The sequence below is a fragment of the Ictalurus furcatus genome, chromosome 26, assembly GCF_023375685.1.
Source record: "Ictalurus furcatus strain D&B chromosome 26, Billie_1.0, whole genome shotgun sequence".
Lineage (NCBI taxonomy): Eukaryota > Metazoa > Chordata > Actinopteri > Siluriformes > Ictaluridae > Ictalurus > Ictalurus furcatus.
This window is the reverse complement of record NC_071280.1, coordinates 7,033,043-7,052,909: the sequence shown is the minus strand read 5'-3', so window position 1 is coordinate 7,052,909 and position 19,867 is coordinate 7,033,043. Positions and strand designations below refer to the sequence as shown.

Below are 19,867 nucleotides of genomic sequence, written 5' to 3'. Positions count from 1 at the left end.
ACAACTAGCTAGTTGACTGATTATTTAGCTAGCCATGTTCAACCAAAAAAAAAAACCTTTTACTTTAATGTAGTGAACAGAATTGATAACAAATTTCACCAAGTTGAGGCACCCAACAACATAGCCAATATCTTGGGAAGGCACAAAAGCTACCTGGACAGTTTCCTCCCAAATGTGGGACAGAGGTAAGAAAATGTGTACAGGATGAAATGTGTGTCTTGAATAACACAATATCTAAAACGATTATTGGTGCATTAGTGCAGATGGGATGAATCCTGGCCAACTGGCCATAGCTATTATGGCATAGCCATGGCTCTGCTCTTCACTCCAGACACAACATCCCTCACCTGCTGACAAGTCATGTTGTAGCCAAACAAAGCTGCCTATTCAACACCAAGCTTTTTCAGTGACCGGCTCTGAATGCTTTCCATTCCACTGTAGGCAATGTGACCTTTTCAGAGCCACAGCACTGAATCAAGTGGATGAACAGCAATACACCACAAGGGTAATTGAAAAGAAAACACAAAGCGGAGGCAGATCACACAGAACAAAGCCACGACTTGTTATCAAAAGCAAACGTAGGAAGGACCATTTTTATGATGCATTCTAATAGTTGGCAACAAAAGTATGCAATTGATGGTACACAAAATTTTCTGACGAGGAACTGAAAGCAACGACAGTCAGCAAGACGAAAATGAAACGTAGTGAATTAAAGCAAGTAATTCAATAGTTTAAATACTGTGATTTTTTTCATGACTTATAACCATACTAAGCAAGATACTGTACCTTAGAAAAAAGTGCATACTGTCTGATTATAGAAATACATCTCATTACATTTCATAATTAAATATTTAAACATCAAACATATTAAATACGACGAGCTATCTGACAAGAAACGTATTCCTAGTAGTAGTTCTGGGAATGATTTTTTTTAATAACAAAAATGAGGTTTTACATGGGGTGATAAATCAAGGGCCTCAATCTAGCTAACTGACCTTCAACAGAACTCTCACTTTATTCATCATTTATATTGACTAAAGCCAGGTGCACGCTGTGCGCGTTTTAATAGTCTTTTGAGACTCTTGCTCATCGGACTGTACGAACACGATTCTTGCTGTAAGCTTCGTCACACTGTAGGATCTCAGTTGTCATTAATGTCAGACTGTACGAAAGTCAAGACGCGAAAAACGACTCGTACGGAGTAGGAGAAACCAGACTACAGGACCGTGCCTCAAATCTTCTGACACTTACAGAATTTAATCAAAGGAAAAATTTATTAATTTATTAAACAGCTATTAATCAGCTGTCGGAGAACACATCAAACTAGCGATCAAAGATTACAGATTTTGACCTAGGATTACAGGAATTTTTTTTAGGTTTCTCAAAATTTGTCTCACACGATCAAATCGAGGTACAGTGTGAACCCGGCTTAAGGCTTTGTGCCTTTAACAGCCCGATGATATAGAGGTATTAACCAACTGTCAGCATTAGGGATGAATTAACACAGCCTCTGGCCTATATACTTACACACTCTCCCTATTACCCATGTTCAGACACCTAAGCTTGTTAGTTGATTACAAGCACAATTAAATCAGAGAAATGCTAAGATGCCCACTGCCATGAACAAAACATACATACATTTACTGTCAAGGTCATAGAAATGTACATTTTCAGAAAAGGTGAAAATTAATCGATTGTGTGTGCCGATTGTTTGTTCGGGTCCATTCTGTCCGAGGTACAACATTGAAAAGCCTGTTGTTTCACTCGTCCCCATGGTGTTTGGATTTGTTGCTGGTGTAGTGAGTGTACAATACAATACAGCCAAGAGAATGTAAAGTATGCATATAAAGATATGAGTAAAGAATCAGGCCAAATACATGACAAGCTTCTTGAGTCCTGGTGTATTAACAATAATAACCATACTATGTAACAGTCTGTGGCTTGTTACAGTCGAGAATTTGGCCTTGTAGAAGGCCTTTACACCTTGGGCGTAAATACTATTGTTCTCTTTCTCAGAGTCTCACTGAAGTGAAAAGGCACAGCTTACTGCAGTTTGCTAAGCGCCGCCATCTTTGATTCGGTATGCTACATCCAACAAATCCCAGTCCACGGTAGGCTGTGTGGGTGACGCGTTTATTTCAGGAAACAGTCCTTTGTAGATTTACAACATACAAGTAGATGGCAAAGAAGAGCTAGTATTGCCGTTCAATTCCCTCACAGAACAAACAAACTGTCATTTTTTCCACCTCACACATTAACAGCACTGCTATTTATAAATGAAAACAGGACGCCTACTGCGCAGTTGTGAAGACAGCAGCATGAACGACCAGCAAACCCTGAAATAAACCCAGTTTCTAAAGGAAAAAACACACGCCATGTTTTAGGCTGTTTCTACAAATGCGTCTCAGAGCAGCTCGGCTCGCTATGTTTCTGTAAAAAAAAAAAAAAACACCACAACAACAATTGGACAATAAGTGAAGTGTGGTGTTTAATGTCAGCTTCCTTTTAGGAGATATTTCTCAAGCTTCGATGTAAGCAATAAAGCCCAGTCTGGGAGAAATGCCAAAAAAAAGGTACAAATTCATGTTTTATTCACAAGAACGCCATGTCAACTGGTTAGCCTGGAACAAATCTTTTTTCCAGCACTGAGACCGCTGAAATCTCTCAGACACAGGCTACAGCACAGCAATTTCCAAACATACTGTTACTGGAACACAGTTTGCAGTGATGTTTGTATTTCAGTTATCCGAGTGGTTTACTGAGAACATCGATGAAACAGTTTAAAAACCCTTGTATTTATGTTAAACCTTGTAATTGTAGATTGAACACTAGTATGGCTGTACAGGTTGGGACACACGGCGCACCCATTTACAACAACACAACCTTATTCTTACCTCCACCGCAAGAGCCGAGCTCGCGACCATCAATAACAGGAAAAGCCGACGATCCCACATTCTCCTAAAGAGCTTCCCGAGGTTTCTGATATTCAGTGACCGTTTTTTTTTAATTATTATTATTATTTTTTATCTCTAACTCTCAGTTGCAGAGCGCCAGCGGTTTATCCGTGCTTTTAGTGGACGCGTGTATAAGGGCGAGACTGCACACAGCGTCACTTGACCGACCAATTTGGTAAGACTGGAAGACGATTCTATAAAGAGTCGAATCTCCGATCCGAATTGGCATTGGGCACTGTGAGTCGATTCTACGCGAGTGAACTCGATTCGGCTTGATTTCGCACCCAGACGAGGTGACGTCGAGATCCCGTCGTTACTGCTTGACTACCTCACTTCACACCATCCACAGAAATTAAAGTAAAAATTTAGGCGACGAAACAAATCTTACATAAAATAGGCCTATTTTGAGACTGTTGACAACTATCCATCTTAAGATGTTGACATAAAAATAAGAAAAAGGATTAGTTTCTATTAGTAAAATAAGTTGATTTATCTAGCTCTCAGAATCGAATTGGTACTAAATTTAGCAGAATTAGACTGTAACACTGGTACTAGTTTATTCAGACATGGACCTAAAAGTTCTTTGAGTTCATCGTCAAAGACACCCAGCCTAAATATATCATGCAGAATCTTTTTCTCTTTGAATCGGTTCCAGTGAGTCAATTGATTCTGCATCCATTGGAATCCGTATCAGAGTCGACTCCAAAGTTTATGGAATTGAATAGCCTACTAAGCGAAACCCTCTGTGTGTCGGGGGATGTTGGGGTGTGTGTATGTATGTGTGTGTGTGGGGGGGGGGTCCTTTTTTTATGGGTCCTCAGTTCTCATAGGTTAGGTTGACTTCACTCGTTTCAGTCTCTTTCAAAATCAATATCCTACATGGGGATCATCCATGCTCTATAACTCACTCGGATCGCTCTCATTTTTTAGACACAAGCTTCCTTGAACTGCTAGCACCCAGTTTTCTAGCCACTAAATGTATTTGATTTAACGATTATATGCCATAAAATGCATTTTACTGGTGCAGAGACATGTCCCTACAATGTGCGAAAAGTCTTTGCTGATATTTGCTGCCACTGTGTGGTGATCCATCAGAGAGCAGAGGCTGCAGCAAATATCTAGTCCAATAACCGTGTTTTCTCTGGGGACATTTGCTTTCGTGGCAAGAGAACAATTGATATGACAAGGTTAAATTCTCCTGGCTGGTAAATCCAGGTCTTTCTGGAACTAAATCCACTTAAATTGCTTTTCATAGACCAAGATCGAATAGATAGCCTTGCCTAAATTGTGTAGGTTCAAGTTTTAATCTTAGTTTAAAAAAAAAAAAAAAAAAAAGCTTGGTGGGCATTTTACAAAAAGTTCAAGTGACTTCAAACTCAATCTTCTATGCTTATTTGCTAGAGAGAGAGAAGCAGAGACTGAAGGAGACACTTTATTGCCAGAATCTTGCATTTAAATGTAGTGTGAATGGATGTTTAATTAGCCATAGTTCAGAAAGTCTTCCTTATACTGATTGTTAGACTGTTATATTTACCCTGAGAAAAAGGCTATGACCCCATCCAGGGTGTCCCCTGCCTTGTGCCCCCGAGTCCCCTGGCATAGGCTCCAGGCTCCCCGTGACCCTGTGTAGGATAAGAGGTACAGAAAATGGATGGATGGAAAAAGGCTATGAATGAAAGGTTTATTATTTGTGTAATTAAACTGATCTTTGAATGAAAATATGCAAGTAAGTCAGCATTCCAATTAGGTAAATCATGAAATAAGTAATTATTATAAAATACATATCATTTGTGTTAATTATTTGCACCTCTGTTGGTATTTTTTGTGCGCCCTCATTGCCAAGAATACTCCATCACTTCAATTATTTTCAAAGGATCACCACTGCAAAAAAGGTCTGTTCATTGGCCAGTGAACATTTGCATATATTTTCTTTTAATTGTCATACAAAAATATAGCCATGACTCAGACTTAGCTTTCAGGGTTGATGCATATAAATACAATTTTGTCTAAGTGGCAACAAATGTTTACAAATCAGATGTTTATACCTCCTGTTAACGACTCTAGTATTTGGATCACATGATCAAGTTTTGCCAAGTCTGCCAAAGGCAACACATCATCACTTCAAAAACACTACTAATATCAAAACTCATGTCATAAGGGTACAGCGCCCTCCACTAAAATTGGCACCCTTGGTAAATATGAGCAAAGTCTGTGAATTTTTATTTTATTTTATATTTTGTTAAAAATACTCTACTCTCATGGATATCAAACAATTGTAAACACAATACAGGTTTATAAAAAATGTGTTAAATATATGAGTGGCACAATTATTGGCACATTTTAGTCAATATTTTGTGCTACCTCCCTTTGCCAAGATAACAGCTCTGAGTCTTCTCCTATAATGCCTGTAGAGGTTGGAGAATACATGACAAGGGATCTGAGACCGTTCCTCCATACAGAATCTCTCCAGATCCTTCACATTTCGAGGTTCACGCTGGTGAACTCTCCTCTTCAGTTCACCCCACAGGTTTTCTATGGGGTTCAGGTCAGGGGACTGGGATGGCCATGACAGCTTAATTTTGTGGTCAGTAAACCATTTTTGTGTTGATTTTGATGTAGGTTTGGGTAATTGTCAAAAACAGTCAGGTTTTCATTTAATATCTGTTGATATTAGGCCATGATGCCACGTATCCTAACAAAATGTCCAGGTCCTCTGACAGAAAAACAGCCCCTAAACATTAAAGAGCCTCCACCATATTTAACTGTGGGCATGAGGTACTTTTCCATATGGCTACCTCTCTGTGTGCGCCAAAACCATCTATGGTGTTTATTGCCAAAAAGCTCTATTTTGGTTTCATCTGACCATAGAACCCGATCCCATTTGAAGTTCCAGTAGTGTCTGGCAAACTAAAGACGCTTGAGTTTGTTTTTGGATGAGAGTAGAGGCTTTTTTCTTGAAACCTTTCTAAACAACTTGTCGTGATGTAGGTGACTTCGGATTGTAGTTCGGGAGACTTCATCTTCCAGGTTGATTCATAACATTTCATCTTAATTATTGCCCTGATGGTGGAAATGGGCATTTTCAGTGCTTGTGCTATTTTCTTATAACCACTTCGTATTTTGAGAAGCTGAACAACCTTTTGCCGCACATCACAGCTATATTCCTTGGTCTAACCTATTGTTATGAATGACTAAGGGAATTTGACCTATTTGTTACCTCATATTTATACCCCTGTGACCACTGTTCCTAGTCACCCAAGTGTACTAAATAATTGTAAACTATCAATGGGAATATACTTTAAATATATTTTTCTCATATGAATTCATAGCAGTGCCAATAATTGTGCAACACATATATTTAACAAAGATTTTTTTCAGAAACCTGTGTTTTCTCTGCAATTCTTTGATATCCATGAGAGTAGAGTATTTTTGTGATTTTTTTTTTAAACTAAAGATCAAATGGTTAAATCTTTCACAGCGTTCTATGTTCAGATTTACCAAGGGTGCCAATATTAGTGGAGGGCACTGTATATTTGGCATTTCCTAATTTCCAAATGATGCCCCATAGAAGCCATTGCTCACACATATACACCTCTCACACACTTACACTCAGCATCCAGTTCATTAAAAACACCTGCACATTCGTGCAATTGTCTAACAAGCCAATCCTTTGTCAGCAGTGCAATGAAAAATCACGAGGATACAGGTCAAGAGCTTCGGGTAATTTTCACATCAAACATCAGAATGAAAAAGTGTGATCTCTGTGATTTCGATTGTGGCATGGATGTTGGTTTGAGTATTTCCTAATGGATTGAGATGTTCTGGTTTGAGTATTTCATAAACTGCTGATCTCCTGGGATTTCCACACAGAACAGTTTACAAGGAGTTTACACAGAAAACAGTGAGTGACAGTTCTATGGGTGGAAATGCCTTGTTGATAACAGAATTCAGAGGGAAAACAACAGCATGAGACCACACTGGGTTCCACTCCTGTCAGCCATGAACAGGAATCTGAGGCTATTATGGTCTTTTTTTCCAGTCACCAATCTGGTAATTTTCCTCTGACCTCTCTTATCAACAAGGTGTTTATTTTTGTGTTTCGCACCATTCTGTGTAAGTCTAGAAACTGTTGTGTGTTTGATGTTTGATGTGAACATTAAGCTGAAACTCTTGACTGCATGATTTTTTGCATTGTGCTGCTGCCAAATGATTGGCTGATTAGATAATTGCATGAATGTGCAGGCATTCCTAATAAAGTGGATGGTGAGTGTGTATATATACACATGCAGTCCCCTCCAAAACTATTGGAACGTCAAGGCCAATTAATTTGTTTTTCTGTAGACTGAAGACATTTGAGTTTGAGATCAAAGGATGAATATGAGAAGAGAGTTTAGAATTTTAGCTTTTATTTCCTGGTATTTATACGTAGACATGTTAAACAACATAGAACATAGTACATTTTGTGTCAGACCACCTAATTTTTAGGCAAGCACAAATATTGGAACACGTAATTGACAGGGTTTTTATTACCCAGGTGTGTCAAACAAAATTTAGGGCATAGCAAATACAACAATATGGAGTGTCCTGAAAAAGAAAGAAACCACTGGTGCACTGAGCAACAGACACTGAATGGGTCGACCAAGGAAAACAACAGCTGGTGACAGATACATGGTGAGAGCTGTGAAAGAAAACCCAAAAACAACAGTCAGTGACATCACCAATGAGCTCCACAGGGCAAAGGTTAAGGTATCATAATCCACTGTTCGAAGAAGACTTTGAGAGCAGAAATATAGAGGACACAAGATGAAAACCAGTCATCAGCAGTAAGAATCGGATAGCCAGATTGGAATTTGCAATGTGGAGAAAGTGTGGAGAAAGAACAGATCCGCTCATAATCCAAAACAAACACTCTCATCTGATAGTGTCATGGTTTGGGCTTGCATGGCTGCTTCTGGAACAGGATCACTAATCTTTATTGATGATGTAGCTCATGATGGTTGCAGCAGAATGAATTCAGAAGTTTACAGGAATATTTTGTCTGACAATTTTCAGAGAAATGCATCCAAATTAATCGAGAGGAACTTCTGCAGCAAAACAATGATCCAAAACACACTGTCAACTCAGCAAAGGACTGTATCAGGGGAAAAAAGTGGAAGGTTTTAGACTGGACAAGTCAATCACCAGACCTTAATCCAGTTGAGCAGCATTTCACCTCCTGAAGAGGAGACTGAAGGGAGAAACACCTCAAAACAAACAACAACTGAAAGAGGCTGAGGTAAAAGCCTGGAAAGGGATCACAAAAGAAAAACCTAACAATTTGCTGATGTCACTGAATCAAGGGCTTGATGCAGTTATTGCACGCAAGAGATATGAAACCAAATATTAAGTGTTATTTACTTTAATTTACTTCAAGACTTATCTGTTCCTATACTTTTGCTCAACTAAAGATTGGGTGGTTTGATACAAAAGGTTCTATGTTTTATGTTGTTTAACATGTAAATACCAGGAAATAAAACCTGAAATCTTAAAATCTCGTCTCATCTCCATCTTTTGATCTCAAACCCAAATGTCTTTATTGTATAGCACAAACAAATGAATCAGCCTTGCCATTCCAATAGTTCCAGAGGGGACTGCATATTGAAACTAAGATTCCCACAAGAGAAAACTACTCATGACACCGGCAAATAATCACTAGTGTGAACGTAAGGTAACTATTGTTATATCTTGTTATATCTGTGAACTGTTGAATCTTTGTTCATTTCCCAGACTTTTGTGTATTTTCAGGTCGGGTAGAGAGCTGTTTGTACTTCCCTGATGTATCTGGATGATGGTCATGGTCAATACCCAAATTTGTAACATGAACTTACAGAGCCTAGCAACGAAAGTATAATGCCATTAGAGACACATGAAGCACACCTTGCAGGCTATGGAAATACAGCTGGCTAAGCATCATCTTCCTGTGCGGCTGCAGTGAGGAGTGAAATGAGCAGCAGGTATAGCAGCAGAGCCCACTGGGAAGAAATAAAGCTTCTTCTCTGCATTGCAGCTGCAGGAAGAGAAGACTCTGATGATTAGTCTCATAGAAGTGGACTGAGTGCTTTTACTGAATCAGAAGTAGAGAAGGCAATGGGCATAGCTGCTAGCAACAATGCAACAGAGCAATGAAGTGAAGAGCTCGGGGAAAATTAGTAGCCAATTCATTTGCAAACTAAACATATTAAGTTGGGTTGCAGAAATCACAATAGTTGATGGATGGAGTTAAGCAGGATACAGTGCAGGCCACATTGGTGCTGAAATGCAACCAAAAACAAAAAAAACAACAGTTTGTGTCAGAAGGACATGATTCATCCATGAGTGCTGAGGCATCTCGGCATCGAATCTGGAAATACATAGTCACATTGGTAACCCCCACAAACACAACAGTCCATCCACAAAGGCGTATCGGATGAAATGCTTAGCATTTAAACACGAATGAGAATACATGGAAAATACATTCTGCTCACGCAGATTTAAAGGGTGTTTATTCTTTTTCTTTAAATTATCTTACCTCACATGAAAGATTATATTTCTCTCATATGTTCAGTGTAAGATAAACAACAAAACCATTTTTATTACCATGGGTGCCAATACTCCTGACGTCATTGTATATTTATGTAGCCCAATGAGTTTAACAAAAAGTTCATTGGTTTTCTATTCTCTTTATGAGCACACCACTCAATCAATTACATTTGTCACATTTTGCTAATTGGCTGACACTTTCATCCAAAGCGACTTACATTTGAGACAAGATACAACTGAAAAGTTGAGGGTTAAGGGCCTTGCTCATTTTTCTGATCAGTAGAACAAATCCTTAACCACTGAGCCGCTACTTCCTCACAGTCATTGTATTCATTGAATTTCACAGGCTTATACTCTTTTGACATCAATATCATCTAGTTTCTATTCACATATTAAAGTACAAAGTCCTGCATGTGAACAATATGGCTCATCATGAAATAGATACAACTGTTCTTCGAGTCATAATCCCAAAATAGAGCATGGCTTTATCCATGACATTGCTTCTACATTTTGTGTCAGAGAGTAATCCAAGTGTCCATAGACCACCTGCATATTCCTTCAAATGTACACCCAAACCATTTAAAAAAGTCAACGTATACAAACACTGGGAATGATCCACATCCCCATTAATATAAATCGTATTAAAAAAGGCCTTGGGTCATAAGAATGCACAGGATGCAGACACAATATCCCAGAGTTCAGTTATTTTTCTTACTCACAATGTACCAGAGGCAACTTTTAATATTTTGTAACATTGTCATTCTGTCCAATGCAGCTCTGTATATCATAAGTAGCGTTTTCCAACCCACTTCTCAAGTGTGGGCATAACGAAAGTTTATTTTTGATTGTAGCCGGGGTAAGGTGGGGGTGGGGAGTAGTTTGCTGTTCTTGGAGGCCTTGGGGTATATGGAGGAGGTTGAAGATCTGGGGGATACATCTCGTAGTCAAAGCTGTAGGGAGGTGGTGGCCCTGTGTGTGAAAGACAGCAAAACATTAATATAACAACATAAATGCCAGCTATAGAGGTGTAGCAATATAGAAAAAAACATCCATTTAAGCACTATCGGTTCATCCTTAACAGCAGTGTTCCCTTATGGAATAAGTCATTCAGTTCTGTAAAGAGTGTAATGAAGTGTGATGTTGTTACCTGGATAGCCCTGAGTCACTGTGTTGATGTATGATGTGTTGAAAACGCCCACTCTGGCTCCACGGCCATTCTTCAAGCACATGCAAATGCACAAAAATATGGCTGCCACAGCTCCCATCAGAAAGACTACTCCAAACACGATCCCTGAAATAGCTGTTCCCCTAGAATAGTTAACAAAGGAGAAGAGGCATATCAGCACTGCATTATAAACAACATATAGACATACAGTACACAGAATTCAGAATATCTTTATTAGATTAGATAACGTCATGGAAATGGGATATACAGGCTTATAGTCATGGGAAAAAGAAAGTACACCCTCCAATTCTATGTTTTTATTTACCAGGGCCTAAATAACAACTGTGTGGTCCTCAGCAACTTCTCTAAACAAACAACAGAAACACACACATACACACACACACACACACACACACACACCAGATTTCAATATGTAGTCATTTCCCCCCTCCCCCCAAAAAAGTAAACTAACATTCAGAAATGGTGGTGGTGGTGTGGGAGGGGGGGTTGAGCTAAATATACCCTTCCTACTTTCACAGTCAGAGTAATTAGCAGCCAGTTGTTAGAAACTAATGAAATGCACAAGATTAGCCACAAATCAAGAAGTGTGACTACCTCTATAAAAGCAGAACTTTGGGCAATTTGGTGTTTTGGAGTACTCAGGTACTCAGAGAAGCAATTGTTGCTGCTCATCAGGCTGGGAAGGGTTATAAGGCCATCCCGAAACAATATGAAACTAACCATTCTACAGTGAGAAGGACTGATTACAAATGGAGGGCTTTCAAGACAGTTGCCAATCTTCCCAGGAGTGGCCATCCCAGCGAATTCAGCGCAAGGTCAGACTGTTTAATTCTCAGAGATATAAATAAAACCCCAAGAGCTACATCATGTGACCTTCAGGCCTTTGTAAGCACATTAAATGTTCATGATACCACAATAAAAAAAAGAACAAGTATGGCTTTCATGGAAGGGTGATTAGGAAAAAGCCCCTTCTCTCCAAAAAGAATATACCAGCACAACACAGGTTTGCAAAATTTCATCTGAACAAACAACAAGTATTCTGGAACAATATTCTTCAGACTGATGAGTCCAAGGTGGAGATATTTGGTCATCATGCACAGCGAAACCTAACACAGTGTATCAACACAAACATCTCATACCAGCTGTGATGCATGGTGGTGATGTGATCTTGTTTTGACGCCACAGGACCTGGGAAACTTGCCGTTAGTGAGACAATGTTGAACTCCACTTTATACCAGAATATTATTGAGACAAATGTGAGGCCATCTGTCCAGCTGCTTAATCTGGGCCAAAATTGGGTCATGCAACAGGACAACGATCCCAAGCACACCAGAAAATCAACATGCGAATTGTTAAGGGTAAATAAAAAATCAAGGTGTTGGAATGGCCAAGTCAAAATCCAGACCTCAACCCTATTGGGATACTGTGGAGGGATCTTAAGAGAGCTGTGCATAAATGAATGTCCTCAAACATCAATAAACTGAAGCAATGTTGTAAAGATGAGTGGGCCAAAATTCCTCCAAAACAATGGAAGAAACTGATAAACTCCCAGAGGAAACATTTACTTCAAGTTACTGTTGCTAAAGGTGGTGCTACATGTTACTGAATTATAGAGCGTGCTTATTTTTTCCCACCTGGCTTCTGAATGTTGGTTTACTTTTTGGAAAAAATGACGACATATTGAAACCTCTTCTGTTATTTTTGTTCTCACTTTAGTTACTTTAAAAACACTCATTGTTTATAGAAGTTGGTGAGGACCACACAACTGTTATGCAGACCCTGATAAATTAAAACATAGAATCAAAGGAGGGTGTACCTTCTTTTTTCCATGACTGTATAGTAAATGCTTTATTAAATATCCTAAATGTATTTACGTAAATTTAGTAAAAATAGTAAACAAAGTGAAGGAAAAAAAGTCATGGCTATGCATATGCAGTAATCATGGCTATGGGTGGAGAACACTTAAAGAACTGTACTTCATTTCTGTACTTAAATACTATTTTCAAAGATTTTTAATTTACTGAAATATTATAGAAACAGAGTACTATTGCGCAAGTAAATTTACAAGAGAGAAAAAAACTTACTGACTTCTTACCTTTCCATTTTGAGCTTCAAAGTACTTGTTAATTATCCTATATGGCACAAGATATTTTTCTTGCCCAGTTACTACACCAATCAATTGTGATTTTGCTTATTTATTTAAAAAAACAATACTTCATCAAATTCACATCAGTGTCAAATGACTCTATCCACAACTGTGCTAACTGGTCTCAGCAGCAAATTCTCTCAGTCATTCATCAACATGGGAAATATCTACACATCTGAAAATACACATATTCACTGTTAGATCATGGCTGGGGATTTGCAGAACAAAATATTCGAACATCAGAGGCACATCAGAGGAAACATTTTCTTTCATCTAACCAGAAATATAGGTGTCTGGAGTTTGTAAGGCAGTAATGAACCCTTCACTGGAACCGGGTTCTATGGTCAGATAAGACAAAAATGGAGCGTTGTTGCAACAAAGAATCAAGGTGGGTTTAGGGTAAAGAGAAGGATATTTATACAGGAAAGAACACAATTCCCACTGTTAAGTATCTGTGATGTTGTGGAGCTGTTTTTCCTCCAAAATACCTAGGAACATTGTTAGGACACATGGCATCGTGGTCTCCATAAAATACCAGGAAAATTTCTAAGGAAAATTTCTCTGCCTCTGCCAAGAAGCTACAACTGACTCATGGTTTGATCTTCCTGCAGAATAATGATCCAAAACATACATCCAAATCTGGAGAGACTCTGTATTGAAGACTGATCTTAGCGTTCTTTCTCAATAAGTGTGACATGTGGTATTGTTAAAAAAATGCATTTTTAATGTGATTTGAAATGTTTTCGCTTCAATTAATGGTTACATTACTTTCATATATTCAGTGTGAGATTAAGCTAATTAACCACAATGACTTTGTGCTAATATTTTTAAGGAAATGGCTCACGCCATGATCATGCAGTAATTAACACAACGTTACAACTGATTATAGGCAAAAAAAGGCATTATACTTGCTGCTAATTACAAGAATAATTACAAAAAAAATATTTATGCTGCCTTTGCATTTCTTTTTTTCCCTCAACCATAAGCGCATGTTTTACATTTAATTATATGGGAAGCAGATACATTCTGCACACCTTTAAAAAGCATTGGTATCTTTTTTTAGTGCCACAGGGAAGCACTTCCAAACTTTTTTGAAAAGCACAAAGTGATGTTAAAGGCAACAATTTCCTCATGGTCAGAGTTAAACTAATCTTTACTATAAAGGAAATTGTATTATTTATAATAATAATAATAATAATAATAATAATAATAATAATAATAATAAAACTCTAAAATCTAATCTAGATAGCAAGCTAGGTTAGTTTGTTAGCCAATACTAACTGGACTTGTAAGTCCAGAGTTTTTCCAGAGATTTTCTGTAAAAAAAAAATGGCCATGTGTAAAAGCGTAAAAGCACCCTTAGTCTAAAGGTGGCAGCTTGCCTGAGCGCCGGCTTGGGAGACAGGAAATTAAGATTTAGACCAGACTTAGATAAGATGTACACTGCCAAAATTAAAGTGGGACTGGTCTGTGACATCGGAGAATAACGAGTGTCCCGAAATTAACACATTTTTAACATACATTGTTATCTCCAGTTACACTGCAACATTAAAATACTGACCTTGAAATACCTGACTGGACATCTCTATAAGCACCTTATTTACACAGTAACAACACTTTTTTTCCAACCCCCCCCACACACACAGACAATCAGGGGCTAAAAAGTGTGAGCGTTCCACCTGCCTTGCAGTCGATTTCCTTAGGATTATGGTGCATGTCCCTTTGGTTGAGGAAACATGTCCAGTGTGAAAGCAGCTTTACCAAGGGTGCAAATAATTTTGGAGCTGACTGAATGTATTGGTAATAAACATAAAGAAACATCAGTGACTTAACTGGGTCTTTCTATCCCCCAAGTCAATCAGCGCTTTTGTAACGTCAAACACGGCCACCCAAGTTGCTGAAATGTACTTGCTTCTTGTAAGTAATTAATCCTTTGTTATTGTGTGCAAGAGGTCAACACTGTTGTGTCACAGGAAAGATGAAGCACTTTCAAAAAAGGTAGAGACACAGGCGGGATGTTGGAATAAACATGATTAACACACCTGACCAAACATGTCTAAAGTGTTGCACAGAGAATTTCTGCCCATATATTGTACACTCACTGGCCTGGAATAAAGTGTATGGACCTTTGTGAAAGAACCTTCAGTGTATGATTTGCCTTTCTGACTCTAATCATTTCATTAACGATACATACACACTTACATAAATACTGTAAGTTACACCTTACCGTAATTATTAGAGAAACCACAAACCCTTCAAGAATAGTTAAAGGTTCTTGGCTTCCTAAGAGTGTTCTACTTGTTACCCTTTATAATATGAAAACATTAAACAGAACCTTTAATGGTTCTCCCTGCTATAAAAGTAAGTTAAAGATATTCAGAAAATCTTTTGAAGCACCATGTACAGACTTGGCAACAGAACAGAACAAAAATCCCTATAGGCAGTTTGTTGTAGTAAAGAGCTAGTCAGGAATGTTTATTGTCTCAGCACACTGGACATCAATGAGGTTTCAGATCCATAAACATGACAATTAAAAAAACAGCTGCTAGTAAAGGTCGAAGTTCAACCTAATGGTAACAGCAGGACAGAGTAAAAATGTCAGGGGAGATGGGTGTCTGTGGTTATGCGCATTTCACTGGGTACTTACGAGAGTACATCCCCCATGTAGGCGTAGTATGAGCAGCAGAAGGGAGGCACTCCATCGCAGCAGTACTCAACACAGCCGCTGCACTGAGCCCCTCCATGGCCTGTAATTGCATACAAACACAAAGATAAATACCAGCATGCCTACAAATAACCATAATCTCAGCAACCAAAAGGAAATCCTTTAATCCACCGAAATAAACTCAGCATTGTGGGTACAATGCATTAAAAAAAAAAATCGGGATCAAAAATGTGCCCATATGGTCGTGACTGAAATTTCTGCCAACGAGGGAGCATTTTGTAACAAAGACTAAAGGTTAAAGTTATAAACACTACAGTCACATTAAGTAAAGACAAGAGACTTTACTTGAAGTAATAGTTACTACAAAGTTATAGAAATAAGCAAAATACTGTAACTTGAACCTGATCTTTTAAATCCAATGACCAAGTCAATTTGCATTTTACTCCAAGTTAAGTGAAGTGTTAATCAGAAGGTCGTGAGTTCAAATCTCAGCAATGCCAGCCTGCCACTGCTGGGCCCTTGAGCAAGGCCCTTAACCCTCAACCGCTCAATCGTATAAATGAGATAAATGAAATACGCTCTGGATAAGGGCGTCTGCCAAATGCCATAAATGTAATGTATTTATATTACATAATCTACAGTTTTCTTGTCTATTCCAGATGTTCAGCTTCAGTTATGAGTCGCACTGAAGGAGCCAGCAGTGTTCTAAACACAACCATGCTATACTTATTCACCCTCTTCTCTCTTGCTGAGCTTGCATGTGCTGTGCACTAACTAGTCTGGTCCTGCAGCCATCGTGCTCCTTGCTTTAATCTCTCCTTTTTTTTTCGTACATAGACTCAGTTGCTGCTTTAAATACTGTTTTGCTGATGGGAGCCTTGTTTATTTTTCTTGAAGCTTGACTAGGCTGTTCATTGGCATTTGTTTTGGTGTAATGGTATGTTAATGGTTAATGGTGTGTCATTTGGTCTAATCCAATGAACGATACTTCAGCATTAAACGTGCTGGATGGTTGTTATATTAACCCTTACAAGGTCTTTTGCCAGATGCACAGGTTGGTAAGACTGGGCTAACTATGAGCACCCATATGGTTTGCATTCATTTCAATGAGTTGATAGCTCAATTAGGCTTGGCTTTGCATTTCCAACCATGTATATGGAGATTTACCAACTTGCAAAAAAACCACACTTGGCTATAAGATTCTGAGTGAAGGTTCATAATTAGCTGGATCAGCACTGTTAGATTATGGATAGAAAAACATCTCCCTGAGATTTTCTGGAGTTCTCTAGGATTTTGCCAAAATTAACGTAGGCACTTAAATCTTTGCGAACATTTCCGGTCCCAACATGGTCTCACACGGTCTTGTATGAAATATAAAGCTTACAAGTCACGGATGGGATAGCATTTGCAACTTTGTACGACTTTATTGATAGGAGTTCCGACAAATTAAGTCTGCTTGCAAATTCCTCTTGAGATCATGTGTCTCCCTCCATGTAAACAAACATGTTTACTGACATCTCTAAACCTTGTTGACTGAACCGTCGGAAGCGATGCCACAGGCGTAATGAACCCCTAAAAAGAAAATGGTAAACAATGCACTGTGCCTTGTGTAGGTGGTGCCAGTTTATATGCGGAATACCCCCAACCCCCTTCAGTTTAATGTATGTGATTGATGTGTGTGTGGTTGATGATGTGTGTGCTCCACCGTGTGTGGTCCCCAGGAGGTCCTGCTCATTCCTCTGGGTCCTGTCAGCCAACAGGATCAGGACAAAAGGGCCTATAGAGCTTCAGGCACCTTTTTAAATGTTACCACCCAGAGTAACCCCCATCCCTGCGACTGTGTCGTGTGAATAAGGGTTCCAATGCGCTGGAATTACAGACTTATTAATGGATGCTTCATTGAGCTATTAATGAAGGAAGAGGCAATCTCAATCAGGGTGTCAAATTTAGGATTACAGCACCAGACATTACAAGTTATTCTTCTCAGTAGGCTGTATGACAGAGCAAACAATATACATCTAATCTACATATACTGTAGAAATCCTACAAAAACTAATGTCTAATGTATCTAATCTAATGTATGAGATAGTGGAGCAACAATGATCACTATACTTTTGCTGTTCGTTGGAAAAGTTTTCACGAGACATTGGAAAATCTTTAAATAACACACTCAGAGATCTACTTGACTGCTGTATATATTTATTAACCACACTGTAGAATTAATCTCTGATTAAATGAGGCTTACCGGCAAAAAGGCACAGAAGCAGCGACTCCCTTAAAAGTTTCCATCCCGTCTGTGAACTCGTCGTTTTGAGTCTTTCCATCTTTTTTTCTTTCCCTACAGCCTTTTCCCCAATCAGATGGGGAAATGTAGCACAGTGATCCCAACACCGCACATAAGACAGCACGACGACTCAGACTTTGCTAACCATATATATATATATATTATATAAATATAATATAAACATGAGTTAATCTGTACAGAAAGAAACAACACGACGCAGGCTCGATGGAAACTTGATGGTCAGTAGGTAATAAATGAAGATCGAATCCAAAAGAAGACTAAACCAAGGTCCACGTGTTGCTGCTCCATTAAAAAGTGTCCCTTGACTTCTTTGCCTCCCTCCTTCCTTTTTGCCAGGCTCTCAGCTCCCTCCCCCTGTGGATGAAGTGACTCTTCAGTCCTGGAGAGAGATAGAGGCAGGATGCGTCTGTGACAGAGTCCAGCTCGACAAAACACCGTGGGCGCCTCCAGAGTCACGACGCGCAGCTCCACCATCAGAGAAAGCACAAATAAATGCTCAATTACACTCTTCGAGGGAACACTGAATAACCTCACGATCATTCCCAGAACAGGACACGTTCAAGTCGTGTTTACGGCGAGGTCTGGATGATCAAGTCACCCTTGAGTCTCAGAAGTCTAAGCTATATTTAGAATGAGAGTTTGTTTGTTGCCTCCTGAAAAAAAAACCCCAGTAGAAACCATCAAATTAATTCTGATGGTTTCAACTACAAATACCATTAAAATAATCAGCTGATAACCATTAAAACCATTACTAAATGGTTTCCATTACGTAGTGCTTTATTATTATTATTATTATTATTATTATTATTATTATTTGCCATATTTCACTAGGATTTAGTGGTTTCTGTTGGTTTCCATGACAAATTTGTATGGTTTTGATTAGCACATTTAATGGTTTCCATTACAGTTTTGGTTTTGATTTGCACATTTAATGGTTTCCATTACAGATTTGTATTGGTTTTTATTTGCACATTTAATGGTTTCCATTACAGATTTGTATTGGTTATTATTTGCCTGTTTAATGGTTTCCATTACAGTTTTGTATTGGTTTTGATTTGCACATTTAATGGTTTCCATTACAGATTTGTATGAGTTTTTATTGGCATGTTTAATGGTTTCCATTACAAATTTGAATTGGTTTTATTTGCCTGTTTAATTGTTTCCATTACAGTATTGTATTGGTTTTGATTTGCACATTTTATTGGTTTCCATTACAGATTTGTATTGGTTTTGATTTGTACATTTTAATGGTTTCCATTACAGTTTTGACTGCACAAATTTGACCTGCACGGGAGACGTGCCAGGAAAAAGCTTTTGCAAGACTACAGTTTGCCGACGAGCCAATTTTGTTCATAGGCAAAGACCAGGCCTTTTGGAATAATGTGCTCTGGACAGATGAATCAAAGATGGAGTTGTTTGGCCACAGTAACAGCAGACATGTTTGGCACTGACCAAAGACAACTTTTCAGGAGAAGCACCTCATACCAACTGTGAGATGTTATGGTTTGATGTTGTTTTGCCGGCTCAGGAACTGGACAGCTTGCATTCAACTATAAATTCTGTATCATATCAAAGAGTGTTTACAGATAATGTGAGGCCATCTGTCCAAAAGTTGAAGTTGAACTGAAAGTGGACCTTTCAACAGGATAATAAGCCTAAGCACACTAACAAGTACACCAAAGAATGGCTCAAAAAAAAAAAAAGAAAAGAAAAAAAAGGAATGGAGGTTTATGGAATGGCCTAGTCAACTCCAGGGTTTGAATCCCATTGAAATGTTGTGGGGGGATTTAAAACAGGCAGTACATGCAAGAAAACCCTCAAACATCTTGCAACTGAAAGAATATTGCATGGAAGAGTGGTCAAAAATTCCAGCATGTCTGGTGGACAATTATGCAAAACGCCTACAAGAAGTTATTTCTGCAAAAGGGGGCAGTACTAGCTTCTGAGGCCAAAGGTATACTTAATTTTTCCACAGAAGAACCTCACTTTTATTGATATTTCTTTTGAATAAATGATTGAAAAAGCTAATTTTGTTCAACTATATCAACTTCAT

The 19,867-nt window shown here is 38.5% G+C and overlaps 2 protein-coding genes across 3 annotated transcripts in view; both read right to left on the bottom strand.

Annotated features, from left to right (window-relative positions):
- Positions 1 to 3,121, bottom strand: part of appa (amyloid beta (A4) precursor protein a) — a 35,653-nt gene extending 32,532 nt beyond the window's left edge. For both annotated transcript variants that reach the window (XM_053615187.1, XM_053615188.1), the window contains exon 1: positions 2,895 to 3,121. In XM_053615187.1, coding sequence (XP_053471162.1) covers positions 2,895 to 2,954 — 60 coding nt within the window. In that variant the 5' untranslated portion in view covers positions 2,955 to 3,121. The remainder of the gene's footprint in view (positions 1 to 2,894) is intronic.
- Positions 3,122 to 7,351: 4,230 nt separating this feature from the next.
- On the bottom strand, positions 7,352 to 18,381 carry cyyr1 (cysteine/tyrosine-rich 1). Its single transcript, XM_053616195.1, has 4 exons — positions 17,755 to 18,381; positions 15,492 to 15,591; positions 10,660 to 10,820; positions 7,352 to 10,481 (listed from the first exon to the last, which is right to left on the bottom strand). The coding sequence occupies exons 1-4, from the start codon at positions 17,831 to 17,833 to the stop codon at positions 10,348 to 10,350; spliced, it is 474 nt and encodes a 157-aa protein (XP_053472170.1). The 5' UTR covers positions 17,834 to 18,381; the 3' UTR covers positions 7,352 to 10,347.
- Between the last annotated feature and the right edge of the window lie 1,486 nt (positions 18,382 to 19,867).

Coding starts and splice junctions, on each gene's coding strand:
- cyyr1 (XM_053616195.1), bottom strand. CDS start 17,833: ATGGAAAGACTCAAAACGACGAGTTCACAGACGGGATGGAAACTTTTA. Junction 15,592..17,754: donor GCTTCTGTGCCTTTTTGCCG/GTAAGCCTCATT, acceptor ATGCAATTACAG/GCCATGGAGGGGCTCAGTGC. Junction 10,821..15,491: donor TACATGGGGGATGTACTCTC/GTAAGTACCCAG, acceptor TAACTATTCTAG/GGGAACAGCTATTTCAGGGA.